A 14,608-nucleotide genomic window follows, 5' to 3' on the forward strand; every position below is an offset into this window, starting at 1 on the left:
TGCTCCTCGAGGCGTTAATTTCGCTGAAAGCAGGCGCACGCAATGCGGCTACGTGCACGTCGGATGCAATTATTTAGCATCCTTTAGCCACGTACATACATATATATGTATACGAAGGAAAGGAGCCTATATCCTCGCTGACGGCTCGCATATTGAATTTCTTATGGATGGGTTATAAGCTGCCGTGGGTCCCTCTTGGGGGTTCGTCTGTCGTCATTCTCGGAGGGCACGGGAGATTCGACGGGCCTCGCTTACCGTTACTCTATGTTTTCTTTGTGTTTGTTTTTTGCCAGACGAGCGTGAGATTGTTATTTTTTTTTTTTTTTTTTTTTTTTTTCGGGTTCGCGCGAGTCTGAAATTAGCGGGATCACCGAGAGGTCTTAAGAAATTGTATATTGGCAAAGAGGTACGTACAGCTGAAAAAATTCTCTGGCTGTTGAGTTTGTACTCAACGAAAAATAACATTTTTCTAACACATTAAATGTATTGTTAACCCTTAAACGTCAAAAAAATAAAAAAATAAAATTAAAGAAAAAAACACAGCAAGGACTAGCGAAAGCACCTAATCCATCCACGTCTCTCGTATAGGGTCCTAACAACTGGAATTACTTATCAAAATTAAAGATAGATCCACATCAACACTTTCAACTCCTCCTACGTAAGTGATGGCACTCTTTTCTCCCCATCTAACTTATCATCGGCAGCTGTCGTCATTCCAAACAGCAGTCCACAAATGGCTGTTCTGCATCACATTTACCGTACAATCATCCTTTATATATTCACAATTTTTTTTTCAATCAAACAAAGCACCAAAGTTGCTTAATAGGTCAGCTACAACTTTCGCACATGCATTACGTACAGAGAAACGCATTTGCTATTCCCAGGGTACAGCCATACTCCGACGCGAATGACAGCACCACGTGACACCATAAACCTAATTTCCCGCAATGATCGTGTCACGGACGTGCGTAATAAATAAAAGAACAGCTAATTCTCAAGTAGTACGAGTCGACGTATGAAACGCGGGCCACGCACGTTGACTCGTACCACTTGAAGGATAGAGAGAAATGTACACTGGTGTGTAGGAAAAAACGGAGAAAACCAAAACAACAAAAATCATTGCTACGAACAAGTATATATATATATATATATATATATATATATATATATATATATATATATATATATATATATATATATATATATATATATATATATATATATATATATATACTCTTTGGGGCGCGCCCACAGCTAGTATTGCGAGAGACGAGGAGAGAAGGACGCGTTGTGTATGCGTGCACGCGGAGACAGAGCTCAAGACGGATGAAGCAGAGGCCGGAGGGATGGATAGGTCGGGAAAGCGTTAGGCTCTTTGTGCGTGGGGTGTATATCTGTGTATGGGCGGAGTAGGCGCAGCCAGAGGCCGTGTGTATTGATCAAGACGAGGAGGAGGAGGAGGAGGCCTCCGCCACCTACTCGGGTGGAGAGAAAGAGGGGCTCAGCCTCTCTGTTTCCGTTGTGTTCTGTGGTGCTTGTGTGTGTGTGTGTGTGCTGCTCTAAGCCCTCGATGCTGGGGTTTTTAGCTGTTTCGGGTGTGCGCTTCTTTTATTCCGGTAGGCTCGTTTTTTTTTTTCCTTTACTTTTCGAGGTCTGGAGGACTCGGGTGCTTTGCTTTGTTTTTCCCGTCCGCGTCGATGGTACACATATAGGTCTACTTTTAAGGACGAGTCCGAGGTGAATGGAACCCTCCCCCATGAGTCCAAGCTTACGCGCTCGAATACTCCATTCACAGAGTACCAAGAGTCGCGATCGATGGTGGAAATATTTTTTTTTTCCTATCGAGCGATCTCTGGTGAGTGGGCTTCAAAATTTTAAGAAAAAACTTACGACAGCGCAGTGTGTCTCTCCTTTTTTTTTTGGGTAGGGGAGCTATTTCACGCTCGGCTTGACATCGTATCTCAGTTTCAAGGTGCACGTGAAATGTCTATTTTTTTGGAAGGGGTGGGAGGTCCCCTGTTGAAACTTGGTAAGGAGTGGGATTCGAGTGGGAGTCTCTGAGTGATTTTTATCGATGATTCATTCGTGATTGATTGTTTGCTGGTTGGGGTGAACTGAAAAGATTTCGATTGGGGGGTTGTTTCGTTTATTTTGGCGAAGATAAAGGGAACAGTGTAGTTAGAGTGAAATTGGGGGGAAATTCAGTTTTGGAAGTCATTAGGACCTTCCTTGAAGAAATCAATTTGTAACCAATGTACGGAAGTTGAGATTTTGAGCTTCGCTTGGGAAAAGAGAAGGTACAATTGGTTTATTAATACTAAAAAGTACGTGGTGGTTAGATGGTTGGCTATAATTGAGTAAGTATATTGAAATAAAATGCATTTGTTGTCGAAAAATTTCCTGTATTTATTTGATTTTGATAAAAAATAATACTAACTCTCGAATAAATTGTTTTTGCTCCCCACAAGTACATTACTTTTTTTATGAAATGGTACGTAAAATGATACGAATATTTCGTATGATTTTTTGTTTTAAATGTTTTTAGAATCAACATTGAAATCATGTCAAATGAGCTTAAATCATTATATAATTAAAAAATAAATGTTTTACTGAGTAAATAATTTTTTATACATTAGCCAAGTTAACTGTTTTACAATCATTAGAAATTGTAACCCTTCTAGTATTACTTTAAATTAACAGTTTAATGTTGTACAAAAAAATTGGTTTTTTTTTTCGAGATCTAAAATGAAAATTTTCGTTCAAAGTGTGCTTGATGAAAAGAATTTTTAAAAATAGCGAAGCAAAAATAAAACAGAAAGTAAAATTAAACCGGTTCCCTTTGTAGATTTTACTCGTAGATTTTCAATTTATTTTTAGATAGCTGAAACCACCGTGTCAAAGTCGCTTATTATTATTTTTTTTTTTTTTACCACCCAAAAACTTGAAATCAACGCAAAAAAAAATACACCATTCACTCAATCGTCATTTGATCACCGCTCCAAAGGCAGTGGCGAACAAGAGGAGTAAATCCAGCCATTCGCTCGGAGTACCTTCCTAATTACAAACCTCGAGTCGACCTGAATATCAAACGGGAACGGTTCAAAGGCAGAGAATACTGTACAATTGAATGAAAAAAAAAAAGGGAAAAAAAAAATAAATAAAAAAGAGTGTGTACGTGTGTTTAATAACGCTATCGGGGGAAAATGTGAGTCGAGTGGGACAGCTCGAGGGCTACGAGGGGTGGAGTCAGAGAGAGTAATAGGTCATAGAAGAGCGAGCGTCGGGTCGTCTGTGATGAAAAATTTACGCGCTCGTATCTCGGTTGAGCTGTCGCTCGTATGTTTACGTTGAAAGCGGCTGATTAAAACTGAAATGCTTATTTTCATTTTTTCCCTCCATTAGGCACGAAAACTCGATAACCCTTAGCCTTTATGTGTATGCTTAGTGCTTGAGTTGGACATCTCCAAGATCCGATCATTACGTGAAAAAAAAAAAAAAAAAAAAAAAAAGTCAATATTGTACTGATAGTTTACATCAGGGATACGAGGGAAGGAATGAAAAAAAAAAAAAGGAAGGAGACTGTATGGGAGAGGGATAATCTTTATAGAGAGCAATAACAACAGGGAGTCGAGCAGCGCACTCACTTCAGGAAAAAAAAAGGAAACTTTTTCTGGCTTCACGGACCGATTGTCGAGTGTCGAAAGAGCGCGCACAGACATGGCCCAGGGCGAAATCGTTTTGCTTAAGGGGTCTCGCTCGTCATACCAGGGAGAGAGAGAGAAAAAGACCTAGCCCGCTCGCATTGCCATTAGAGCACCTCTTTTTTTTTATTATTTATTTTGAGACCCTCTGTCTTTCCCTCCCTGCTTTTTTTAACCCATTGTTCTCTCGTGCCTCGTGTCTGTATCTCTTTTCTCTTCCTCTGTCATCGTGTTGTTTTTATTTTTTTAATTTTTAGTTTGTGTTTTTTTCGCGTGTCTTACACTAGTTTCGATAGGACTGAAATTTTTTTTTTTTTTTTTCACGTTTCTCTAGATTGATAGGGCAGGTTTCTTTTTTCGGATATCCTTCGCATTAAAAATTTTTGAGAACAGCTTTGTGTTGTTTTTTTTTTCATCAACAAAAATTATACTTTTTTTTGTTATGCAGAGTTTTTCAGTTTCAATCACTCTTTTGTGGCTTTTGGTCTCGAAAGAATTGGGGACACAAAAGCTCAAAAGTATCTCCATACAACCATATCAAGTTTTAATTTACAGAATTTTGAGAAATGAAGAAAAAAAGTATCATGAATGTACAATTTATCGAAGTTCATTTGATGCCATACCATGCAAAATTATGTTAAAGAAAAACAAATAATATCTATTCGCTACTGTGGTTGTTTTTAAATTAAAAAAAAATTTTTCACTTTGTTGTAGTAGTCTTCAAAAGAATACTAGTCCCCAAGGATAAAATCGTACAATAATGAAAAAAAAAAAAAAAAAGATACAAGCATGAAAAATTTCTTAAAAATTAAAACTACTAATGAAAAAATTCTGACGTATGTAGACACAGAGATTTTTCAAGACACGCTTCTGCTAATCCAAAAAGACGAAATCCGCATAGAAACGTATATTTCAACTATCCATCTAGAAGAAGGCCAAAATCGGTACGCCTCCTCCAAAATTAATAATGTAAGCAAATCGCAACTCTGCTCATCTAAAGCTCAGCAAGTCGAGCTTTTTCTATCGACCCCCACCAACATATCGCATAAACACCCAAGCGAGGATCACGGCTGAGCGGCCGCGTTTATTTATCCAAGCGCCTCTCGCATGCATGCACACGCGTGCCCGTCAAGAAGTCAAAAGGAACCGCAGGCGCTTACCACCGTCACTTTGCTCAACTTCATCCTCTCCAATCTTCTCTCTCTCTCTCCCACCCCTTTTTTTCCCTTCACTCTTCGTCCTCCCCCTTTTTTCCCAGAGTTAGTTTGCCTGCCAAACTTTGGCCCTCTGGGCGTTACTTTTCCCCCCTACTTTTTTTTTTTCGAAGAGGAACTACGGCAGAGGTGAATTTTTTACTTTGTCCCATGTTTCCCTCGGACGAATGGTTTTTTGTTTCCTCTTTGCTGAATTTGAGCGCGTGGGTGCGAGGGTCTGAGCGTGAAAAGAACCAACGTTTGAGAATATGCTCGCTGGGGGTGAATGGATACATCTTCGCGTGTGTACCGTGTAGAACGAACATTGACGTCTTTGTGTTAATTTTCTTTTTTCTCTACGCATCAATGAAATCAGGGCTCACGTGCCTATATGGTGGCGCGTGAGTGTTCTTTTTCGTAGAAGCTTGCATTTCTTTTTAAGTTAGTTAAAGAGTTGTGGGTTACGATTCAGTTTGAAGGTCCAACTTTTCGGAGTAATCACACAATCCCTGAAAAGTTTATTTTTAGTTGCAAGTTAAAGGAAAAACCACTTCGTTTCAACTAGAAATATATACATCCCTCGTGTTTGACGAAAAAGGTACATACAGTCACACGGAATTAATTTTGGGTTCTTAATAATGTCTTGTCTGACGTTGGTCCATGTAACTCGTCCAAACGAAACTTTCATCTAAGTCGGACTAAATGACAGAGCTTCCCTCTGTATCAAAAGAAAAGCGAGAGCAAAAAAATATACCAACCTATGGACCCTCAAGTTTTTAGTCGTGTACGTACGAATACACGTCAGTATACACTCATTTACGGCCGTTGTTTCCACTTTCGTTTCCACAACGTCGACTGCACACTTTTTTAATTTCTATTGTCGATGGGAATACAGAGAGCTTCGAACCAGAGAGAGACGGGTATACTGTTACCGGGTCTTGTTCGTGCATTTTACGTGTTGCACCCACACACGCACGATTGTCCATTTGCTAAACGAGCATTTCAATTCGAGCTTAACTGGGTGATGATGAAAATGCGTTTCTGCTCTGTTTTCCTCCTTGACGTATCTCTTTCTCTTTTATTCCGCGAGCCCATTGTTCTTCGTTGTTCTCGCGATGCGAGAGCTGCACTGTGCACGTACAACCTTCGTGAAATGCTCGTCTGCTGAACGATGGCGTTTCTCCTGCGTGCCGAGAGCTTTTTTTCCTCTCTTTTTCTCTCTTGGCTCTTTTTCTTTTGTATTATTACTTTTTTTTTGTTTTTCGATGAACAAAGAGCGAAAAAATGGTCAATGATGATTTTTTTATTTTTTTATTTTCTGCCGATACTTTGTTTTCTATGTACGAGGTGAAATTACAATATTTTAGGTGTTGCAACGACAAAATAACGGATAAACAACAGCAAAGGTCAGTCACTTTCGTACAAAGGATTCGGTGTTCGAAGTCTTTGTAAAAACTTTCTCTCAAGACTTCGAAATTATGGAAAGTCTGAAGTAATTCATGATATCCTTCAAATCGTCCTATCAGTTCTTTGGACGATTTCAAAGGATTCCCAAGGACTTCTTCAAAGATGTCTTTGACTACACGACTTCTACATTGACTTCTGAAGATTTTCAAGACTTTGAAAGGACTTCCAGATTCATTCATAATTATTTGAAATCATCCAAAATGCTGAAGTCATCGAATGATTTATATTAATCAAACTTTAATGATATCTTTTGATTTAAAAGACTCTTACAACGACTTGATCTGGCTTGAAATGACTTTGGATTTTTTCCCGTGACTCCGAAGAGAAAAGTTTCTCAGATGACTTGAAATGTCCTGAAAAAAACCCTGTTTTATTCTGACTTCACAAGTGGACAGCCCTTCAGTTTCATTTCTCCTCTCGCAACGAGGTGTCACAATAGATTTGGCCATCAAATAAAATTAAACGATCCATTATTGCTCTGCTTAATATCAGCGTGCTCATCCCGCCCGTGCCTCGAACCCATGCTCGGACGATCACCAGCCGTAATTGCTAGCCTCAGCCGGCAGAACAACGAAATCAATTCATCCATCTAGTCCACCTCAACCCCTGGTCTTATTCCACCAAATCCTTTACCAAAAACCGTGTATTCTCCTTCCCCTTCAGAAAGTGTAGCATACAAGGGAAGGTCAGTTTGACGGCTAAAAAGATAAGCCGGACAAGCGCGCGCGTGTCTGGAGAAGATTCGCGATAAATACCCTTCGTAGCTTATACACCCGCACCAGAAAAGTTTTCTCCTCGCGGGAAAAGGAGATTTATAAAAGCCTCCGGGAAAGCTAAGAGGTTTTCGCCAGGGATGGATGTATGTATTGCTCGCTCATCTACGATGGCTCGAGATTCTTCGGACAGGGATGATCTTTTTAAGGTAGGTTCTCTCAGGGGGATCAGCTGGACAGATAAACCAGCTTTTTCAATGATTCCTCATTGCTCGATATCTCTGTAACTCACCTAGTTACACGCTTGGATGAGGGGTCTTCATTACCGTACCAGACATGAATTTCCATTTAAAGTTTTTAACTCGGACATTGGATCGCGTTTTTTCTCCGTCGATATTGAGGGGAGGAAAAAAAGAGGTTGGTGTCCTTGATAGGGAAATGCTCGTTCCCATTTCTAGAGCGCAAATGCAAATTGCGACGGACAGTTCCGGGCGAGAGCTTAGTTCAGCGGAATTTTCTCCTTCGACGGAAAGGAAAAAAAAAAAAAAGCTGGCTTCGCTAGGGGAGAAATGTTGAAGAAGCAGAAAGTAAGAAAGAAAATCGTTTTGTTACGGTCTTGTATTGTTACGACGAGGAAATGACTCTGGGTTGATTACTTTTTCTTGTTTGCTGATCAAGGCTGAACTCGTTCTTATTATTAGTTTCTCGTAAAAAAATTTTAGTAAGAAAAAGTGTATTGAATGTTGTTTTGTGTGACACTTATTTTGACACAGCAAAAATGGAAATTTGACTTTAAATATCTACTTGTCCCTTTAGTTGTGAAAATTTCGTCTAGAATTTTAGAGTTATTGAGATGAAAACTTTATTTCACTCACGCGCCTCTGGTGTAAGTACTGTAACCACATGTTTACACTCCCTAGTACTTCTACACGTGTTTATTGATTCATAAATGAAGATTACGCTTAAACGTGTTATCAGATGCAATACAATAAAAGTAAGTGGATTAGTAAATTTTTTAAAATCGTCGTTGTAGGAAAACAATAGTAATAAAAAAGTCTATTTTTTAAAAGATAATCGATATTAATGAAATAAATCGCCAGCGATAGAATTTCCTTTATTTTATTTTGTTATTTTACTTAATTCAGACTAAATAACGAAGAGTATCAGAAGTCCATCAAGTGAATTATCAAATATCTCAGACATCTAAGATCTCGTTTAAGATGACATTTCTGTAAAAAGCGTGACTTATTTCGACGTACGAATGTCACAAATGACTTTTACAAAAATCCACACATTTATTTACACCCAACGAGAGACAAAAAAAAACAATCACAAAAATTACAATTCTAATGATATTTCAACTATTTTATTTCATACGTGTAAAGTTTATATAAATTTTTACATTATTAAAGGTTAAAAATATAATCACTTTGGCTCTATAAAATACAAGTTCACAGCATTTCGACGCAAAGTCAACAGTATAACATAAAACAAAAAGTTTTATCACACAAGTTGTTTCGCACACGTGCACCTTTGGCGCGACTATTCCATCATCCACCAGTGTCTCGTTGAATTACTTTTTTCTGGTGAAATAATAAATGCCACCACCAATCAAGGCAAGTATTATTGCTATTACTATGATACACCAGCACAGTCTTCCTAACAAGTATCCACAGCAATTGGCGCACATAAGAGTGCAACAACAGGAACTTGATGATTCCTCATGGACCACGACAACGTCACCTCCATTGCGATGATACGAGCTGGACATGGTTTACTGTATTACGTGTCCCACTGGTCAATTGAATGAGTTCGGTTTGAGCGAGGCGTCGATGTTTCGTGCTCTTTTCAATCTACCGTATGCTTATCTCTAGATAAAGTGAATGGAGCTTGGGTGAGGCTCACATACACACTCACGGATGGGAATACCTTGGCCGTGACTAATTTTATCGTAAAATTTTGCCGGGCTTATCTCGATGACGCGGTTTTTTTTTTTTAGAAGTGATAAATAATCCAATAAATATAATTGATTTTATCTCGCCGACAATGATAATGGACGATAAAGATGATTCAAAAAAGGAATTTTTAGAACATCATCCGTATGATTGATAGTAGTAATGACCTAGAAAATATAAGAATATTGCATTTAAGCCTATTTCTGGGTTATTAGTAAAATCCATTAATAGCTCGAGTATTAATTACAAATATTTTTAAGAAAATCTACATGAATCTACAGAGCAAAAGTTAACTAATAATTATCCTGTCTTTCTCTGTTATCCAACGTATCACTCGTTTACAAATCTAATATCAAGTACACTCAATTTACCACTACAGTATAAGAAACAATTTACTTCCTAGGTTTTCAGTAGAACTAAGAAAACATCGATGAATAAATCAATTTTTTCGTTTTTAAAGTATATCTTGACTCTACCATCATCCGATCTCTACTATACACCTTCAACGAGGTATTTTGATACATTTTAATTAACAGTGTATGCTTCTAATCTGTAGTAGCCAATCACTTGTTACCAAACCATTGGCTTACCACAAATAATCTTTTTCCCTTCGACACCCACATTATCCTTGCCTGATTTCTTTGCCAGCAAATGTTTAAGCTCGTACATCCATCCACCCACTCTCGTGCGAAGATACCAAGACAAAAGAGGGTTACCAAACCAACGCAGTTATACTGCGCACCACGACCAAGGACACCTGGGCGTACAACGCGCGCACACACGTACGTGCAAGGGTGTAGTATAGTCGAGGCTTGGGTAAGCTCGATTCCAAGCCGAGTCAGCTGTTGCGGAAGCCCTTTCTGGCACGCCATCACCTCGACTTCACCGGAGGGCAAGAGCTACCGTGTGACGAGTGCGTGCGGTGTATACACATACCTATATGCATATTCGTTTTCGAGGCCACGCGCCGTTTTTCGCGTACGCGTTAGCGTGACTGTTTGCGCGCACATACATGGGATTTCTTCCGTCCGTAGTCGCGATGTAGATGCTTTCAAAGTTAAGCACCAACGACGACGACAGCCAGCAATTGTCTTGTGGGTGAGCTTTTTCCGCGTTGTTTTGTGCTCGAGCACGAGTAGATGCGGTGTGTCAGCTTAGTGGTGATGGCTTGTTTTGAAGTAGACGACACGCTGAGTTACATTGTGCACTCGGTGGCGTTGAATGTTTCAGCTACTCCGGCTGTGGATCCATCTTCGTTCTGACTTCTGGATGTTTTTTTTTTTTTTTATAGTTGAAATTCATGTTACACGCGGATTAGCTGTTGCAGTTCGGCTGTCAATAGTATAAAATTTTGCGAAAATAATTTCGTGCCAATAATGTCGTTTGATTTATCGTCTCGGTATTGAATACAATATTTTTCACTTGGTAGAAAAGGGACCATGAAACATTTACAGCAGAGCAAAATGTTATTTTTCCAGATTAAGAAAAACAAATGGTAACTTTCTTGAGCTACTTTGTCACAAAACAAGAAAGTTCTGAAGCGACATTCCTTCCCAAGATTTTGACAAAGTTCAACTTGCCATTATATTATGTTTCAACTATTACAAATGTTTTTGAAGTTCTCAGCAGTGAAATGCCCCTCATTCTTTTTTTTTTTTTTTTTTTTTTTCTTTTTGCATCAATTACCGTACAGCTTTTTCATGAAAACCATTCTGAAGGACTCTTTGATATTCTTTGACATTCCTCCCTACCTATAAATTAAAAATCGCCTGCTACTCAACGGTCATCAAAACGGTGCTTGATATAAGATATTTTAAATCACTTTTCTTGCATTGCTATAATGCTGATTTGCCATTGTGGCGTTACATGAGAAAAGTACGGACATCTCATTAACTGTCCGTTGTTAATGTATTTGTATCCGTAATGCATTGTGTGTATGTATTCATTTCCAGACCAGTTATTTTATTGAGAAAAAAAAATTTTTCACTGTACTTCAAAAACTTACGTAGCAATTATATTTACTTCCAGTTCAGAGCACATGATGAATTCAGAGCAAACAATATCTCAGATTCATTGTCGAATAAAAAATTTAACGCGTACGTTGCTACAAGTGCATTTGTGTGAAAATAAGCACGAAATTACTTAGCTGCTTGTATAAGTACTTATTGTTAATACAATCATAATTCATAACGGTTTTTCAAAGTCACGAACACTTCGGACATACAAACTGAATTGTTATTAAGGATTAAGTTAGTATCTTTTTTTTTATAATAAAATTCTTAAAAAATTATTAATTTATATTCTTTGTCAAAAAATTCTTCCATTGTGAGTAAAGGTTGTAGTATACTCTTGCACTCCCCACGTTTACGTTGTCAAGGGTAAAAAACATTCAACCAATTACTAAATAGAGATTGATATCAGCATCTGGAATTTTTGGATTAAAATTTTGTCTCTCTACCTCGTAAGTGATACAAAGAGAAAATATCATTATATGATTAATTTGAATTAATTTGATGAGCATATTCCGATATCAATATATCAGAAATCTTTTCACTGATCGCTATTGTCGGAATACTGGTATGACCTCTAACAATATTAGGCATCACAGAGGTATCGGCTACTCTTAAGTTGCTAATGCCTTTAACCTGAAAAATGTAAGTATAATAATTAAGTTTTATTCACATTTTTGCTTATTCATTTTGACAACTTACTTTCAATCTTGAATTAACAACAGATGATTCATCATCATCACGTCCCATTTTACAAGTACCTGAGTGATGCCATATGGTAAAGGTGTATGTCCTCAAAGCGCATTCCCAGTAAGCATCCGAATCAGGTTCATATTTTTCGCAACCAGGTACAACTCGATCATTTAACTGTGAACCATACTGTTGCATAGCTTTTGTCTTACTTAATTGAATAGTCGCTCGAATCCCTTTTATCAAAACGCGAATGTCATCTGGATCAGAGAAGTAATTAGGTATGATTCTTGGTTTATCTTTTGGATTTGTACTTCGCAGTAATATTTTTCCACGGCTTTTTGGCTTCAACAGTATTGGCCATATCAGCCACGCATGACGGTTAAGTTTGTCAGCAAAATAATTAGTCCAATATTTTCCAGTTATTCCCAGAATATTATGAACGAACGGATCAGAAACTAAACTCCCAGAAGCAAATATAAACTCAATGTTGGGACTGTCAGATTGATCCTTCAGGTCGTCAACGTTAAAAAAACTTATACCTTCTGCAGTACCTAAGCTTGCCAAGGGCCCTGTCCTTTTGTTTAAATAATTAGGTATTGCTTGGTTTGTTGGTTTCAAAACGTCAGATAAAACAATGGCAATTGTTTTATTGATCGTAAAGAATAGTCCACTGTAGGCTACATGATCCATCAGATTTCGACCAACTGGTAAGTCTTGCAAGACATTAATACCAAATTTTTCTAAGTGTTTTTTAGGCCCAATCCCAGAAAGCATAAGTAACTTTGGAGAAGCTATGGCACCAGCTGACAGAATAACTTCTTTCTTCGCCGTAACTTTGATCTTTCTTCCATGTTTAGTGAATTCCACACCATAGGCTGTTTTCGTCTGAGGGTCGATCAAAACTTTGTTCACGTGACTGTTTATGCTGACTATCAAGTTTTTTCTATTTTTAGCTGGATGTAAGTAGGCTCGATTGCTGCTCATCCTTTCCCCATTTATTTGATTAGTTTGCATGTAATGAAATCCTGTTTGCGTTGGGCCATTGTAGTCACCTGAAGAAAAACCCATTTCCTTGCCAGCCTCGATAAAAGCTTCAGCTAATGCGCTACGGTAGTTTGGATGCGTTATATGAACTGGACCACCCAAACCATGATAGGTGCCATTGTATTCGATCCAGTCGTTGTTAAAATTCTCCATTTTTTTAAAGTATGGCAGCATTCCTTCGTAAGACCAGCTATTGTCACCCGTCAATTCAGCCCATTCGTTGTAATCTTGTTTGTTACCTGGAAAACGCTCATACATATGGTATTTTAAAGTAAAGTTTTTCAAAATTTGTTGTGTAAAAGTTATGTTATATTTTACCTCGAACTGCTAACATTAAATTTATTGAACTTGTTCCTCCCAATACTTTGCCCATTGCTACATTACATTGTCTATTGTACATCCCAAGACAGTATTCATTTGAAGGATCTGTCTTGTACATCCAGTTCATATTTTTATTCAGCTGTAAGTACAATGCTAGTAGCGGCACGTCCATGATTAGTTTTTCATGTCCACCTGCTTCTATCAGTAGAACTTTTAATTCTGGAATTTCACTTAGTCTCGAAGCTATGGTGGCACCAGCACTGCCAGCCCCAACAATGATAAAATCGTACTCTCCTCCATTTTTTGGTGTCTTATCTCGCACTTCATTGGATGCGAATTCGAACGACTCTCGAATAAATTTGTTAAGCCCAACTACTGACTGAAACACGTTTTGAGCGCTCTTGAGTAAATTTTGAAACACATATGAGAAACTAAAAGCTGGATTGACTAGTCCAACGAAAATTATAAACAAAATCAGAAGCCAATGTTTCATTGCGTTAAATTGTGTTTCAAAAAGATACGTTAAATACTGAAGTTATTTTATTTCATATATTGAATATACGTGAAATGACTTACGTTTGACTGAATTATTGTTTCATCTTATAAAAGCAATTACCGTTACGATGCATGAATCTTATCTGTTATTAAAAATTAATGAAATAATCAAATTCATTCGTTATGTAAAGTAAGTAAAGAATTTAACACAAACGAAGTTCTCAGATCAACTGATTAACATTGCGTCAATACAGTTTATTAGCAATGCTACATACATTTTTTAAATTAAAATATACGATTAATCATATTGTTTTTAGCCTCATGAAAAAAGGAAAAATGGAATTTAAAAGATTAATGACTTAAACGCAATCAATAAACTACATATTATTTAATACTAATTAGGTAATACGCAGTATAACTAAGTAATGCTTACCTGATGCCATATTTACACTCACAATAATTTTTGTTTCTTTTTCTTGATTTAACGGCTCTCAGCAAAAAATTTTAGTTGTACTAATTTAAGGGTGACGATAAATTTAAAAAAAAGTCACAGTAAAGAATTCTTTTTGGTGTTCCGATGAGCCTTCGTTAAAAATTTTAAATCTCTTTAGTACACTCAGAAAATGTAAAATTCATAGCTATTCAGCCAATTTAATTCAAGTTCATTCTTTACTCGTTTCATATGCATTAGATAGCTCAAAGTAACATTTTTGTGCCATTTATCGTATCGTTGTAGTTTGATGTTCTATAAAATCAGTTTTAAAGATCAGGTAAAGACTGGAAAGTTGGATTCAGAAGAGTTACTGGGGGAGGTTAGGGACATGGGTTATTATAAATTTGGTTGAGTAATAAAAGCTAATCCCTATATCACAGTACGAGATAGCATTTATCAAAAATTTGGCATGAATCTAATCTATTTAATATCAACTTTATTGCAAATAACATCTCAAAATTACACGACTTCACAAAATGTATCATTACGTGATAGAGTCTGCAGAGTGAAGGTCATTAGTCGGG

The 14,608-nt window shown here is 37.4% G+C and overlaps 2 protein-coding genes across 2 annotated transcripts in view; one reads left to right on the plus strand and one right to left on the minus strand.

Annotated features, from left to right (window-relative positions):
• bru3 (CUGBP Elav-like family member bruno 3) overlaps window positions 1–14,608 on the plus strand; it is an 825,259-nt gene that overhangs the window by 22,442 nt on the left and 788,209 nt on the right. The window lies entirely within an intron of this gene.
• On the minus strand, window positions 11,525–14,034 carry LOC106645796 (glucose dehydrogenase [FAD, quinone]-like). The gene is made up of 4 exons (XM_089595444.1): window positions 14,025–14,034; window positions 13,094–13,543; window positions 11,741–13,014; window positions 11,525–11,674 (listed from the first exon to the last, which is right to left on the minus strand). The coding sequence occupies exons 1-4, from the start codon at window positions 14,032–14,034 to the stop codon at window positions 11,525–11,527; spliced, it is 1,884 nt and encodes a 627-aa protein (XP_089451570.1).

The sequence above is a fragment of the Copidosoma floridanum genome, unplaced genomic scaffold, assembly GCF_036245765.1.
Source record: "Copidosoma floridanum isolate Cflo_tuat_1 unplaced genomic scaffold, Cflo_Japanese_pri ptg000025l, whole genome shotgun sequence".
In the NCBI taxonomy this organism is placed as follows: domain Eukaryota; kingdom Metazoa; phylum Arthropoda; class Insecta; order Hymenoptera; family Encyrtidae; genus Copidosoma; species Copidosoma floridanum.

Bases quoted from the DNA above. Each gene is read 5' to 3' on its own strand.
- LOC106645796 (XM_089595444.1), bottom strand. The intron at 13,015-13,093 runs GTAAAATATAAC...AGCGTTTTCCAG, and splicing joins TTTAATGTTAGCAGTTCGAG to GTAACAAACAAGATTACAAC. The intron at 11,675-11,740 runs GTAAGTTGTCAA...TACATTTTTCAG, and splicing joins TTGTTAATTCAAGATTGAAA to GTTAAAGGCATTAGCAACTT.